The following is a 14,305-nucleotide window of genomic DNA, read 5'->3' as shown; positions in this document are numbered from 1 at the left end:
ATCAGATTCTGAAGAGATATCCTTGGCGGCAAAGAGGACAGAAAGCAAAATGTCATGGTACCTGGACTCTGGGTGCTCGCGACACATGACGGGAAGAAGGTCTACATTCCAAGACCTGGTGCTTAAACCAGGTGGAGAAGTCAAGTTTGGAGGAGATCAGAAGGGCAAAATCATTGGCTCTGGAACCATAAGTCTTGGTAACTCTCCTTCCATAACTAATGTACTTCTTGTAGAAGGATTAACGCATAACTTATTGTCCATTAGTCAATTAAGTGACAATGATTATGATATAATATTCAATCAAAAGTCTTGCAAGGCTGTAAGTCAGAAGGACGGCTCAATCCTATTTACAGGCAAGAGGAAGAACAACATTTATAAGATTGATCTTTCTGATCTTGAGAAGCAGAAGGTGACTTGTCTTATGTCTGTTTCTGAAGCGCAATGGGTCTGGCACAGAAGATTAGGACATGCTAGTTTGAGAAAGATTTCTCAGATTAACAAACTAAATTTGGTCAGGGGACTCCCAAATCTGAAATACAAATCAGATGCTCTTTGTGAAGCATGTCAGAAGGGCAAGTTCTCCAGACCTGCATTCAAGTCTAAGAATGTTGTTTCTACCTCAAGGCCGTTAGAACTCTTGCACATTGATCTGTTTGGCCCAGTCAAAACAGCATCTGTCAGAGGGAAGAAATATGGATTAGTCATCGTTGATGATTATAGCCGCTGAACTTGGGTAAAGTTCTTGAAACACAAGGATGAGTCTCATTCAGTGTTCTTTGAATTCTGCACTCAGATCCAATCTGAGAAGGAGTGCAAGATCATAAAGGTCAGAAGTGATCATGGTGGTGAATTTGAGAACAAATTCTTTGAGGAGTTCTTCAAAGAAAATGGTATTGCCCATGATTTCTCTTGTCCTAGAACTCCACAGCAAAATGGAGTTGTAGAGCGAAAGAATAGGACTCTACAAGAAATGCCCAGAACCATGATCAATGAAACTAATATGGCTAAGCATTTCTGGGCAGAAGCAATAAACACTGCGTGTTATATTCAGAATAGAATCTCTATAAGACCTATTCTAAATAAGACTCCTTATGAATTGTGGAAGAACAGAAAGCCCAACATTTCTTATTTCCATCCTTTTGGATGTGTATGTTTTATTCTGAATACTAAAGATCATCTTGGTAAGTTTGATTCCAAAGCACAAAAATGTTTCCTTCTTGGATATTCTGAACGCTCTAAAGGCTACAGAGTATACAATACTGAAACATTGATTGTAGAAGAATCAATCAATATCAGGTTTGATGATAAGCTTGGTCTTGAAAAACCAAAGCAGTTTGAGAATTTTGCAGATTTTGATATTGATATATCAGAAGCAAGAGAACCAAGAAGCAAAGCTGCAGAAGCTGGCAGTCTCAAAAGCAATGAATCAGAAGATCAAGCTGCTGCATCTTTAGAGAATCTGAGAATCTCTAAAGAACCTACAGTCAGAAGATCACCTAGACTTGCTTCAGCTCATTCAGAAGATGTGATTCTTGGGAAGAAAGATGATCCTATCAGAACCAGATCATTTCTTAAGAATGACAATCAGAAGCAGTGATCAGAATCAAAAGGCGTAAAGTCTATTCATATTTTACAGCTGTCATCTATTATCTGATGGTAAACACGTGTTTGTACAGTTTGTACAAAGCGTGCAGTTGAAAAGACGCCGACCTAGGTAACTGTATTAAATCATTTCATTTGCCACGTTCTCTCACCTAACGTCTCTCATCATTTAATGAAATTGATTTCTTTTGATTCTGGAACTGTTCATTTTTTTTCTCTATTTCAAATCCGTCTCTCTATATTCTTTTCAAATCGTATCATATATCCTTTTTCGCTCCCTGTCTCTCTTTCTTCTTGCATACTCTCTTTTGAACCCTAACCGAAAACCCAGTTTTTTTTTGTTCATCACATTTGTTCATTCTGCTTAAATGGCTGGCTCTTCTTCACAAAATGTTGATTCATCTACTCTTCTCCATATTCAAAATGAAGTAAATCAGGAACTCACTCCTGTTGTTGCATGCTCCATTCCAAAAGACAAACTAGAAGTTCTATGTGAACTTATGGTTGATTTTGATAATCTTGAAGAACATGAATTTCACCTCAAAGAAGATATCATTTTTCAAGGATGGACTTCGTTGTTTGCTGAGTTCTGTGGTCCTGTCTACCCAGATCTTGTCAAGGAATTCTAGATACATGCAGTGGTTGCTCCAAAATCAATATTATCCTTCGTCCATGGAAAGTTTGTGGTTGTAACTGAAAACATCTTAAGAGTGATGTTTGATCTGAAAAACCCTGAAGGGGCTTTTGAAATTGATCAAAGGGCAAATTGGGGAGATGTTTTGTCTACTCTCTATCCGGACGTTAATGAAACAAAAAGTGTCAAGGACTTGAGAGATCTCTTCAAAATCTGGACCAAGATTCTTCTTGGGTGTTTCTATCACAGGAAAGGGACACATGCCTCTGATTTCATCAACAATGAGCAGAGATACATTCTGTATTGCATTGCCACCAAGAAGAAGGTTGATGCCATTTACATTATCTTCAACCACATGTGGAAGGCTGTGAAGGAGTCCAGAAATGCCTTCAGAGAGAAAAATTGTACCACCATTCCGTTTGGCAGAATTATCACCAATCTTCTGGTTCATTCCAAGATTGTTGAGCAACTGGAAACTGAAGGCACTATCAAGAACCTTGCTGTCACAACTGGGGCCTGTCTGAATGCCTTCACCTTAAAGAAGATGAAAATGATTAAGGCTATCAGTAAGACTCCCCAACCTCTTGCGGGAACAAGAATCAGAAGAGCACCAGTTCTAGCTGAATTTGAAACTTTCTTCAACAGTGAGGTACCTGAAGTCAGAACTAGGTATCTGAAGTCTCAAGAAGAAAATAAAAGTCTCAAAGATCAAGAGAAGGGTGCTCCAATCATAGTAAATCGCAAGAAGGAGGAAAGGACTAAAAGAAAGTTTGATCATCCTTCTGAAGAGGTCATTGCAAAGGTTGCTAAGGCTGTGTCTGTTGATTTTGAGAAGAAAAGGAAGGAAGCTGAGAAAAAGAAGAAGAAGTCAATCAACAATGCTGAGATTGTTGAAGCTGTTGAGAAGAAGAAAACCAGAAAAAGGAAGATGATTCTTCAAGAGTCAGATGAAGAAAATGCTGCTCAAGAGGCTGTGAATCAACAAGAAAGTCTGGCAAATGTCAGAAGGAAAGAGATATCTAAAGGCAAAGCAAAGATTGTTGAAGAGCCTAAGAATAAGAAACAAAAGAGGACTGAGGTTGTGGTCGAAGCTTTTCAGAGAGCATCCAAAGGTATATGCATTTCTGAACCTGATTCTGCTCCTGCTGATTTTTCAGAAGTTACACCAATAGCGGTTGCCCCTACCCCTGAACCAGAAAAAGCCACATCAGAATCACCTGTATCTGTCCGTGTTCTTACACCTCCATCTTCTCCCACAACCAAACCAAATTCTCCTCCTCTTTCACCAATTCCAGATGCCTCCATCCCTTCTCCTTCACCCTCAACTAACTTTGTTTTTGACCAAGCTGCTGTTGATCATGTTCTAGATATACCACCAATTCAAACTCTCTTTCCACCACACACAAATATCTCCATCTCTCAACCTCCTCCCCATGCCACCTTTGAACCTATTCTTTCTACCTCTTTAAATAACCATAGTGACTTTATTCTTCCAACCTCTGCATCACATGAACAGCTGCTCCGTGATTGCAACTACACTCCCAAGCCTCGTCCTGAAGCTGAAGTGGTAGTGTTAGATTCTGATACTGAAGCAGAATCTTCTTATAGGTTGAATAGAGAACCTCAACCGTACTTCATCCCCAACCCTGCCTTTTCAAAAACCCAATTAAAATCCCACCCCATCTACCCGATTGGTGAAATTTTTGAAAAAGTAAAGAGGAATCTCAGAAGTATCTTTGATACTCTCAGAATTGCTGAAATTTCTGGCTTGAATGATGTTGCTATGTGGAACTTCTGGAGGATCTTACGCAGAGAATCAGATGCTCTGTTTTTAGAACTTCAGGAAGCCTGTATAGAAGCTGCCCCACGGCCTCGTGGAATTCTGAGAAGCTATGAAGACTTCTGGTTTGTTCGTCTCAGAGGAAGACATCTTTTGGAAGAGAAGCCCTTTTTGGATGAATTGGAACAAGCAAGGCTGGCTGCTGCATTAGAAGTTAATCCATGCAGGGATATTGTTATCTGGATTCCTGATTATCCTGTTCTTCTTGGAGATTTCAAGACCCTCTTTGACTTTCTGAGGGAAAACCCTTCTGAGAAAGACCCAAGCTTGGTCATTCCAGAAGTTGTTGACCCACCAGAAGTTGAAGGTCCTTCTGCTCCCAGGAATCTTGCTGCCATTCTTCAGGCACTTGAGAATGGAGATTCGGAAATTCCTGCTGCAGAATATGGAGATGCTTCTATGCAAGAAGCAGATGTAGAAGATCATGTTGCTGAATCAGTTCCTGTTGAGGAAATCCCTGCAAATGATCTATCTATGGAAGCTACAGATCACGATGCTATTCCTGTGGTTAGAAGCGGTGAAGCTTCTTCTGATGAATCTTCTCGTCTTGCAAGGACTCTGGAAGATATTCAGAAGAAACAGGATGAGCAAAGCTCAGTCAATGCTGAGTTTAGAGCTTTCATGGAGAGGCAAGATGGATACAACAATGTGGTTCAAGAGATGCTGGCCAAGATCTTGTCAAGGCTAGGGTCGTCTTAGATTGAGTCTGTGTTGTTTTGTTTTTGCTTTTGTTGCATCTGTTTTGTGCATCTTGTCTTCCTTCTCTGTGTGTACTTCTGTACTTGTCTGTTTGAACTTCAATAAAAATCATCCTTTTTCTTCCGTGTGTTTCTTTTTGTTTTTATCTGAATCTTTTATGTTTTTGATGATATGACAAAAAAGGGGGAGAAATATGTGATAAATGATTTGATTTAATCAGTTGCTTTACTAAAAGAACTTGCAAAGTTCTATGTTTTTAAGTTGTGTTGTTGCAGGAATCGAAGATTCAAGATCAACATAAGAAGAAACGAGATGATGAAGCAACTCTTTAGAGAATCAAGCTCTTGGATTCTTGAAGCAAGCTGAGTGCTAGGAAGCTTCAGAATCAGAAGCAAGAAGGAAGAATGATCAGAAATTCTGATAATAGAATATGATCCAAATCATTGTCTATTTGCTCTGATACATTGTCTATTGGATCTGATATATTCTATATGGCTTATATGGCTCTGATACATATTTTGTGTTCTGATACGCATTTTATGTTCTAACTCATTCATGCTGACTTTTGTCGTTTAGTTTTGTTCTGTAACATTTCAGGATGTAGAGATGCTCTGATGATGCTCTGGTACATTCAACAATGTTCTGATACAATCTAGCATGAAGTGATGTAAGAAGAAATTCAAAGCTCTGAAGCTATCCGAGGGAAGCAGAAATCAGAAGCTGTGAATGTTCTAAAGATCCAGAAAACTCAAGTTCTGAAGCTGTCCTAAATGGAAGCATGAATCAGAAGCTGTGAATGTTCTGAAGATCAAAGAAATTCAAGTTCTGAAGCTGTCCTAAATGGAAGCAGGAATCAGAAGCTGTGAATGTTCTAAAGATCAAAGAAATTCAAGTTCTGAAGCTGTCCTAAATGGAAGCAGGAATCAGAAGCTATGAGTGTTCTAGGGATCTAAAGAAATTCAAGTTCTGAAGCTGTCCAATGGAAGCAGAAGTCAGAAGCTATGAATTATCAGAAGACAGAAGCTTATGTGATCGTCTCTACCGAAATAATTAGGGAAGTCTTTTATTATTAAAGTTCTTCGAGTATTTATTTCAGGGGGAGATTATTCATCTTAGGGGGAGATTGTTAATCTCAGGGGGAGACATATTCACATGCTTATGCTATAGCTGTGTAATTTGTCTTTAGCCGTCTGCTCTTTCTGATCGCAAATTCATATCATTTATATATGTTTTTGTCATCATCAAAAAGGGGGAGATTGTTAGAACAAGATTTGTTCTGATCAATATTCCTAGTTTTGATGATAATAAGGATATGAATTTTGTGTGAGATAATGTGGTACTCTAATACATTGCAATTTGCCTTTCAGGAAATATATAAAGAGTATGCACAAATCAGCGCTCAGAAGCTTTGTCTCAGAAGGTTCAGCATGCAACATCAGAACATGGTCTGGCAAGACATCAGAAGATGGTCAAGGCAGGATCAGAACATGGGTCTATGAAAGCATTGGAAGAACTTGAGATCAGAAGCAGAAGCACTGAAGTTCTCATGGTATCACGCTCAGAAGCACTTCAAGGTCAGAAGACAAGAAGATGCTATGCACCAAGCTATTTGACTCTGATGATATTCAAATATTATATTCACAAACATCAGATCAGAAGAAAGTACAGGTGGCAGGCTACACTGACTGACAAAAGGAACGTTGGAAGCTATTAAAAGCAACGTCAGTAGACACAGCGTGAACAAGGCTCGAGGTAGTTGACAAAAGCGTGAAACATTAAATGCAATGCTGTACGGAATACGCAAAGCATTAAATGCGTCCAACGGTCATCTTCTCAAACGCCTATAAATATGAAGTTCTGATGAGAAGCAAGGTTGACGATTTGCTAACAATTAACTTGCTGAAACGCTGTTCAAATTTAAAGCTCAGAAACTTCATCTTCATCAAAGCTCACTACATTGCTGTTGTAATATATTAGTGAGATTAAGCTTAAACGTTAAGAGAAATATCACTGTTGTGATTATAGCTTTTCAGAAGCATTTGTAATACTCTTAGAATTGATTACATTAATTTGTAAGTAACTAGAGTGATCAAGTGTTGATCAGGATACTCTAGGAAGTCTTAGCTTGTGTCTAAGCAGTTGTAATTAGAGTGATCACGTGGTGGTCAGGATACTCTAAGAAAGTCTTAGCTTGTGTCTAAGCATTTGTTCCTGGAGTGATCAGGTTGTGATCAAGATACTCTAGAAGACTTAGTCGCGGACTAAGTGGAAAACCATTGTAATCTGTTGCGATTAGTGGATTAAATCCTCAGGTGAGGTAAATCACTCCGTGGGGGTGGACTGGAGTAGTTTAGTTAACAACGAACCAGGATAAAAATAACTGTGCATATTATTTTTATCGTTCATGTTTTTAGACTACACTTATTCAAACCCCCCCTTTCTAAGTGTTTTTCTATCCTTCACGAACTTTCGTCATTAGAGGTAAAGATGTAGTGTCAAGGTGCTCACACTATTTTCGGTAAGGGCTTCATGTAACAGGTTTTGGTTGTCTATATGTTTCTGATAAGTTAAAATCAAACTTTAAAAGACATTTTTTCTTCATACAGTGCACAGGTTTGAAATTCTTGATTATTTATATTGACTTTCTTCCTTTCTGCCTCACAGATGCTAAAGTTTCTTTGGTATCTAAATCTGTACATAGAGAGATTTGACTCGAAATTGGTAACAAACTGTGGAATATGACGAGACCTTTTATATCGAAGTTCAGTCCCGAAGGGTTTAAATTGTTTATGCATTCTAAGAAGGTATTGTTCTTCTAATTTCTAACATTTACCCAATACTTAAATCGACTTTATGAATTTCCATTTACCAAATAATTATTTATTTTTCTTACTTGTCTGGGCTTATTCCAAAATATTATTATTCATGAAGATTTGAGCAACGTCAAACTCCGTCCTTTGCATGACCTGAGTTATCAGATTATCAAATCATCAGCATGTGTTCAGGATATTTTGTATGAATTATTGCGGACATTACGCTCAGTGTCTGTATCTATAGTTTCTTCCTCTGACAGCAAATTCTCCGAGGTATGATAACTCCCAAGGTTGATTTTCTTAATACCTGTTATCAGTGATTAAGCAAAACATTTTACTCCCCATATAGTTTGTTTTTGCGATCAACTTTTTCAAAAACGTGATTGCAGTCGGTATACGAAATGATGAAGATCAAAGATGAGGATCCAATCTGTTGCAGATATAATTCTTCAAAAAATAAATTTTTGATTGAGATGCTTGAGATTGTGGAAGCCTCTGAAGATGAAATCACTTCTACATTATATTTTTTGTTGGTGATGAAAAGGTGAATCAGATGGAGGTTTGAAATCAGGGCAAGCCAGTGAATACCAGTGATGAGGAAACCTCTGAAGGTAAGCTAAAAGCAGACACTCCTGATATGGAATACATAGTCAATTTCTAGGAGAAAGAGAAAATAGAAGTTATGATGAGTTGCTTAAGAAGTTTATCAAAAATGAGGAAGAGCTAAGAGTTTCCAATTTAAAACTTCAACTGTCAGAAGAAGAGATTTTCAAGTTGAATAATCAAATTGAGAAAAGTGTGAATCAACTTGATAATGTGATGAAAGAATTAGAACTGAATAAGGATGAACTTGAATATAAAAATGGACAGGTACGAGAGTTGCAAAATCAAACAGCTGAGTTGGAGACTCATGTTTCAGATTATTGCCCCAAGATTGCAAATTCGGCGGAACAGTTGGAGGTAGCTAATGAAAACCTCAAGATATCAAATGATGATATTGCAAGATTAAGAAATGAACTTGAGAATAGGTCATTTGAAACTCATCAATTGCAAGGGCATCTTGAATCGGCACATGAAAATGTGGCTAAATTTGAATGGCAGCTTGATTAAGGAGAAAAGCAGATCCGAGAGTTAGAAGACGGGGTTGCATGCTTTAAAGTTAATGATACTAATCATCAACATGAGATGCAGATAATGAAGGAGGAAATGCTTGACAACCTTTGTCTGTGTTTACATTCTCGAATTTCTCTCTTTATGAAACCGAAAGATTAGTTCAAGAACTCACAAAGTTTGAGATTGACACACACAACATCATCATTAATCAAGTAATCTTCGATGATGAAGGTAACATGCTCGACATATCTGTGACATATATGTTTCTTTGCATTCTCTTTTAAATAATTCCCGCTAATCTGTTTTTTTCCTGCAGATGTTGAATCCAAGTTACTTAAAGCAAGCAATTGGTTTTTTTCCGTACGATTCTGGCAGTGGACAGCAATCAGTTATCACCATCTTTGCTTATCTCATAATGCAAATCAAGGTTACATTTCTTTCCCTAACCCTCCACTTCCCCACAAGCAACAAGCAACAGGCGGAAAACTAATTTTGTTGTTTTGTGCATACTACTTCAAGGCGCCTCTCTGTTAGGAAGGTGGAGAAGTTTGAGAAAAACATTACAAAAAGAGGATTTGTGCTAGAAACAACTGTTAAGAAAGGAAAAGACTACCCCGTTGGCCCAATCGTGCTTGGGTTCTTTGTCTTTGTTATAATTGGATCATGTAAGATTATCCTTTCAATGTTGTTCTTGATATGCACTTTTAATGATTTTTGTTTTCTTTATTTCGTAATCGTATTCAGCAAGAATCAAATAACGAAGAAACTCAAGAAAAGAGAAGCAAGTGGGCGAAGTTGAAGCGCAATGGTACTATTGGTCCTGCTGCAATTACAGGGGGAACGTTGTTGGCTATTACTGGTGGAACGGAAACCTTAATATATTGTGGACTGTACTATAGAATATATACTGTTTATATAGCTACAGATCATCAATTTCGACATCATTTGTTTTTCAGGTTTACTGGCCCATGGATTCAAAATCATATACTGGCCATGTCAAAAATTATGACAGGGAAGCTAATATACATCATGTACGCCCTTATATAAATTAGAGAAAAGGGATCATGCACTGACAGTGTAAAATATTTTTACACTGTCAACCAATCACCACCATGCATCCAATTAAAACATTCTTTTATTTAAAAAAAATTTTAATGACATGACACATTCATGACTCCCTATTGGATGACAGTGTAAAATAGTTTTACACTGTCAGTGCACTACCTTTTAACTCTATAAATTATTGTTCAAATGTTTTGAATAGCTCCGAACAAAATGTTATGTGCAATTACAACTATGTGTATTTGTTGATGTTGCACATCTTATTTGGATTTGATCCTTTCATTAATAAATATTTGCATATCGAGTACGATGATGAAGATGGATTTAGATGTGCTTAGAAATAATGTTTTGAATGAAGGATTTGGAAGTGCTTAGAAATAATGTTCTGAAGGCAGAAGTTGTAATTAAAGCAGCAAAGAAGAAATATGATGAAGAAAGTAATCAAGTGAGTGAGGTTCTGGCTCAATTTAAGACTACTGATGACATTCGTCAAGAAGCTTTTGTCAAGCTACAAACTTTGAATAGGAAATTACACGAGAAGGTTTGATCTTTCTTTCCTGTCTACTACAGTCCTTTTTGTTTTCAGTGTTTCCCTGAGGAAAAAAATTGTTGCGAGATATATGTTTTGTTTATCAGAACAGAGAAAAATTTACTCTTGGGTTGTTTGACAATTGATTTTTTCCACAAGCTTCCCCAAGACGCGGAGAAAGGTGGAAATCCAACTCACTCACTTTTCGACAGATATAACAATGCTTTTCTTCGTCGAATTGGTAAGAAACAGGAATTCGAGAACTAAATCGATGATTTGCTTTGTTTCCCCTATTTTTCTTGCTGATACTCTTTTGTATGTAACATCTACCACAGTCTTGTCCTATGTGAACATGGTATGTAGTAATCTCAGGCATACCATTCCCAAGTCCGTAGTTTATTGTCAAGTGCGCGAAGCTAAGCGTAGCTTACTTCATAATTTCTTAGGTTGATGTTTGGTTCAACATGAATCACCTACTGCTTTTATCTTAGCAAGACTTCTTTTATGTGTTGTTCTAACAAAATCTTTGTGTTGGTGTACTTAAATGGTTTATATGTGTTCAATTGAATTTTAGGGTGAATAAAACTCAACCATTGACTCTGTCTCATCGCAACTTTCATTTCCCAAAGCACAACAACAAGAATCATCAATAAGAACAAGATCATCGTCAACAACAACAACGAGAATCATCATCAAGAACAATCATCAACAACAGAGTCAACGTTTGAAGAAGCCTTCAGAAACGCGAATGCAAGGTGAATTAGAGTTGCCACCTGGTTTCAGATTTCATCCAACCGATGAAGAATTGGTGAATCATTACTTGTGTAGAAAATGTGCTGGCCAATCAATTTCTGTTCCTGTTGTTAAAGAAGTTGATTTGTATAAGTTTGATCCATGGTAGCTTCCTGGTACTTCATTTTTTCACTTATGAATCATTTCTTTTGTTACTTTTCTTTCTAATTGCATATGAATAATTTATGAATCCACCAAAAACAACGTTCAAAGAAAAAGACTTGCATTAAAATACCAAGAAGTCAGGACACAAAACAACTTCCAATGTATTAGTACTAATAAAAATTGAAGCTGCTCAAAGGATTGTCATGTAAATATAAATAGTTTATAGTTGATGATGTTACACTGTCTAATTAATGTTCACAACTTGATGTTCCTATGATATACTAATGAGAATAGTAGACATTGTTTGTTGAGGAAAAACTGATATATTCATAGCAGCTCGTGCTCGTCTGTATGAATAAACTGATATTTTAATTTTATTTATTTATTTTGTCATACTTTTATAAATGATGCCACAATTCGGAAAAACAATTTATGGTTAATCCAAATATTTTAATAAACGATATTATTTTTATTTACGGGAAAATGTATTACTGATTCAAATATTTTTATAAATTATATTAAAATACGAGAAAATAATCTAGGGTTAATCCAAATATTTTTATAAATAATATTATTTTTATATACGAGAAAAAATATAATAATTATTCAAATATTTTTATAAATGATGTCAAAACAAAATATTTTTGTTTTATTAATTTCTTAATTTGTGTACAAATGCGCGTAATAAATCAGTACTCATGCATCCTCACGGCTACTTTTCATACGCTTTGACTCTCTTTTAGTTTCTCTTTCTAAGTTGTTAAACAATTATTAAATACCATGTAATTTTATTTTCAAAAACCGCTTATAATTTACTTTGAATAAAAATATATTTGTACTTCAAATATTTATTTTGTTCTCATTGATGTATTTTTTATAAATAACAATTATTATTTGTGGAAACAATGCGCGTGTCCGACCAGAACGCGTGCGTATGCACGGGTTTGTTACTAGTTATATTTGAACATATAATTATTTTGTTAATCACCATGACTAATTAACAAAATAATTATGTTTGATGATAGAGAGTATAATTTAGTATTTAAGTTTATTAAGAATTTATATAAGTGGTAGTTTTATTTGTATTGTTATGTATTTGGGCCTTTATTAACATTGGTGCTTTCATCCTTGAACTTCAATCCTTCCATGGCAAATCCATACTATCAATCTTTCAGTCCTCCATATGTTAGTGTTCCATCACCATTTTATTATCACTCCATTTCTCCTTACTACTCTACTGTCACAACTATACCACCTTCATCATCTAACCCATACACATCATATCTACCTTCACCTAACCCATACATTTCATACCAACCAGAACCCCAAAATTCCAATTTACAATCAGAAATATTTTACCAAGACCTGGAAACTCTGAAACAATATTTGATTGAAACTTATGAGTTATCAAACAAATATAGAGAAGAGTTGAAAGAACAAATTCAGAATCTTTCTAATTCATTCAAAAAAACACAAGAAAAATGGAAAGAGAAATATGTTCTGAGTACTAAGGAAAAACATATGGTGGAAGGAAACCAAGAAATCAAAAAAGTTTTTGTTTCACGAATATCATCCTCGGTGATATCTCCGGCAACAACTCCGGCGAGAGTTCCGACAACTTCTCCGATGAAACTTCTGTCATCCACTCCAACAAGGCTTCGGACAGCCCCTCCGACGATATTTATGATGTTTCCTACGACTCAGTGCGCACCACAACAAAAACCGGACAGAGCATCAAAATATTTTACAACCTTTTGGTTTTTCATTTCTAACTCTCTTCAATCGGCTAATATTCATGGTAAATACACTTTTCCCTTTGATCCCGGAGGAATATTCATTATCACAAGCAATAAAGTTTTTTAAAGTTTTAGACTTTGAAAGAAAAAAATAGAGAAAAAAATTATAAGAAAGAAGAAGAAATGAAAGGAGAAGAGAAAGAGATTGGAAAAGAAAAAAGTGAAGAGAAGGAGAAAGAGAGGAAAAGAGTGAAAGGAAAAGAAAGAGAAATTTATTATATGTTTAGTACTCTCCATTATGTGCTAGCTGTCAAGTAGTTTTTCTCCCCCATAAACCAATTGCTAGCTGTAGTTTAAAAGATTAAAAAAATGGATGCCAGCTATTATATCATTATCCTTCCTTTCCATGTCTCAGTCACGTGATGCCAAGCTTGGTAGGGGTATGATTTTCTACTTTTTCAATGTTCACTTTCCCACTTAATGGTAGCAGCTACTAGTACCTACTTCAAAAAAAAAAAAGTGTCATTCACGTTATAGGTTCTGTGTGTAGATTTGGTGGGGGAAACAATGCAATATATGAGTGAGACACACCTCAACAAACATATCCTTCCAAAGCCACATATTCTCCTCTTTTAATTTTTTATTTTATTTTTCATTAACTTGATAATATTAATTTTAGAACCTTGAGGACAAGGTTCAAGTGGACCCCGCGACAATGATAGAGAGTATAATTTAGTATTTAAGTTTATTAAGAATTTATATAAGTGGTAATTTTATTTGTATTGTTATGTATTTGGGCCTTTATTAATATTTGGGCTTTTTAGTTTGTTATCCACTAGTAACATTATATATTGTAGTCTCATTGAGACATTAGGGTATAAAAGAAATGAAAAAGTCTTTATTTTATTAGTTTATTTTATTTGTCTCTTTTATTTCTCTTAGTTTTCCTTAGCTTGTTAGGGTTCTAAATTAGCATCCTAACATTTGATTCTCCATAAGACCATAGAACAAATCAACGTTGCTAGACCTTACATGGTCCATTCAAACCATAAAATTTTGAGAATTTCTTTGTACACCCATATAGGATGGATAACACCCCTGAAAACCCCAAAATACCATTCGGATATGCATATCCGAAGGCACCCTTATCTCATTTTCATTTATTTCGAATATACCTATCCGAAATCACCCTTGTTTGAACTTTTTTTTAAATATTTCGGATATGCATATATGAAAATACCATGAACCAGTTTTGGATATGCATATCCGAAATATGCTCTAAATCCTTCATTTTTTTTAAAATAAACAACATTACATTGTTACAATCGGAGCATCATAGCAACTAAAATTAATACCTCCTATTAATAGACAAAATGTAAT

General features: G+C 35.9%; 1 protein-coding gene and 1 long non-coding RNA gene across 2 annotated transcripts; both read left to right on the top strand.

Annotated features, from left to right (window-relative positions):
* The first annotated feature begins 7,989 nt into the window (after positions 1 to 7,989).
* LOC131608050 (uncharacterized) lies at positions 7,990 to 8,928 on the top strand. The gene is made up of 2 exons (XM_058880022.1): positions 7,990 to 8,132; positions 8,239 to 8,928. The coding sequence occupies exons 1-2, from the start codon at positions 7,990 to 7,992 to the stop codon at positions 8,696 to 8,698; spliced, it is 603 nt and encodes a 200-aa protein (XP_058736005.1). The 3' UTR covers positions 8,699 to 8,928.
* Positions 8,929 to 10,444: 1,516 nt separating this feature from the next.
* LOC131603959 (uncharacterized) lies at positions 10,445 to 11,239 on the top strand. The gene is made up of 2 exons (XR_009284555.1): positions 10,445 to 10,738; positions 10,867 to 11,239. It is a non-coding gene; the product is annotated as an uncharacterized LOC131603959 (long non-coding RNA).
* Positions 11,240 to 14,305: the final 3,066 nt, after the last annotated feature.

The sequence above is a fragment of the Vicia villosa genome, linkage group LG1, assembly GCF_029867415.1.
Source record: "Vicia villosa cultivar HV-30 ecotype Madison, WI linkage group LG1, Vvil1.0, whole genome shotgun sequence".
In the NCBI taxonomy this organism is placed as follows: Eukaryota; Viridiplantae; Streptophyta; class Magnoliopsida; order Fabales; family Fabaceae; genus Vicia; species Vicia villosa.
Note: the sequence above shows the minus strand (reverse complement) of the source record. Positions and strands in the feature narration are given on the sequence as shown.

Excerpts from the sequence above, each read along its gene's own strand:
- LOC131608050 (XM_058880022.1), top strand. The coding sequence starts at position 7,990 with ATGATGAAGATCAAAGATGAGGATCCAATCTGTTGCAGATATAATTCT. Across the intron at positions 8,133-8,238 it reads TTTTTGTTGGTGATGAAAAG|TCAATTTCTAGGAGAAAGAG; the intron begins GTGAATCAGATG and ends TGGAATACATAG.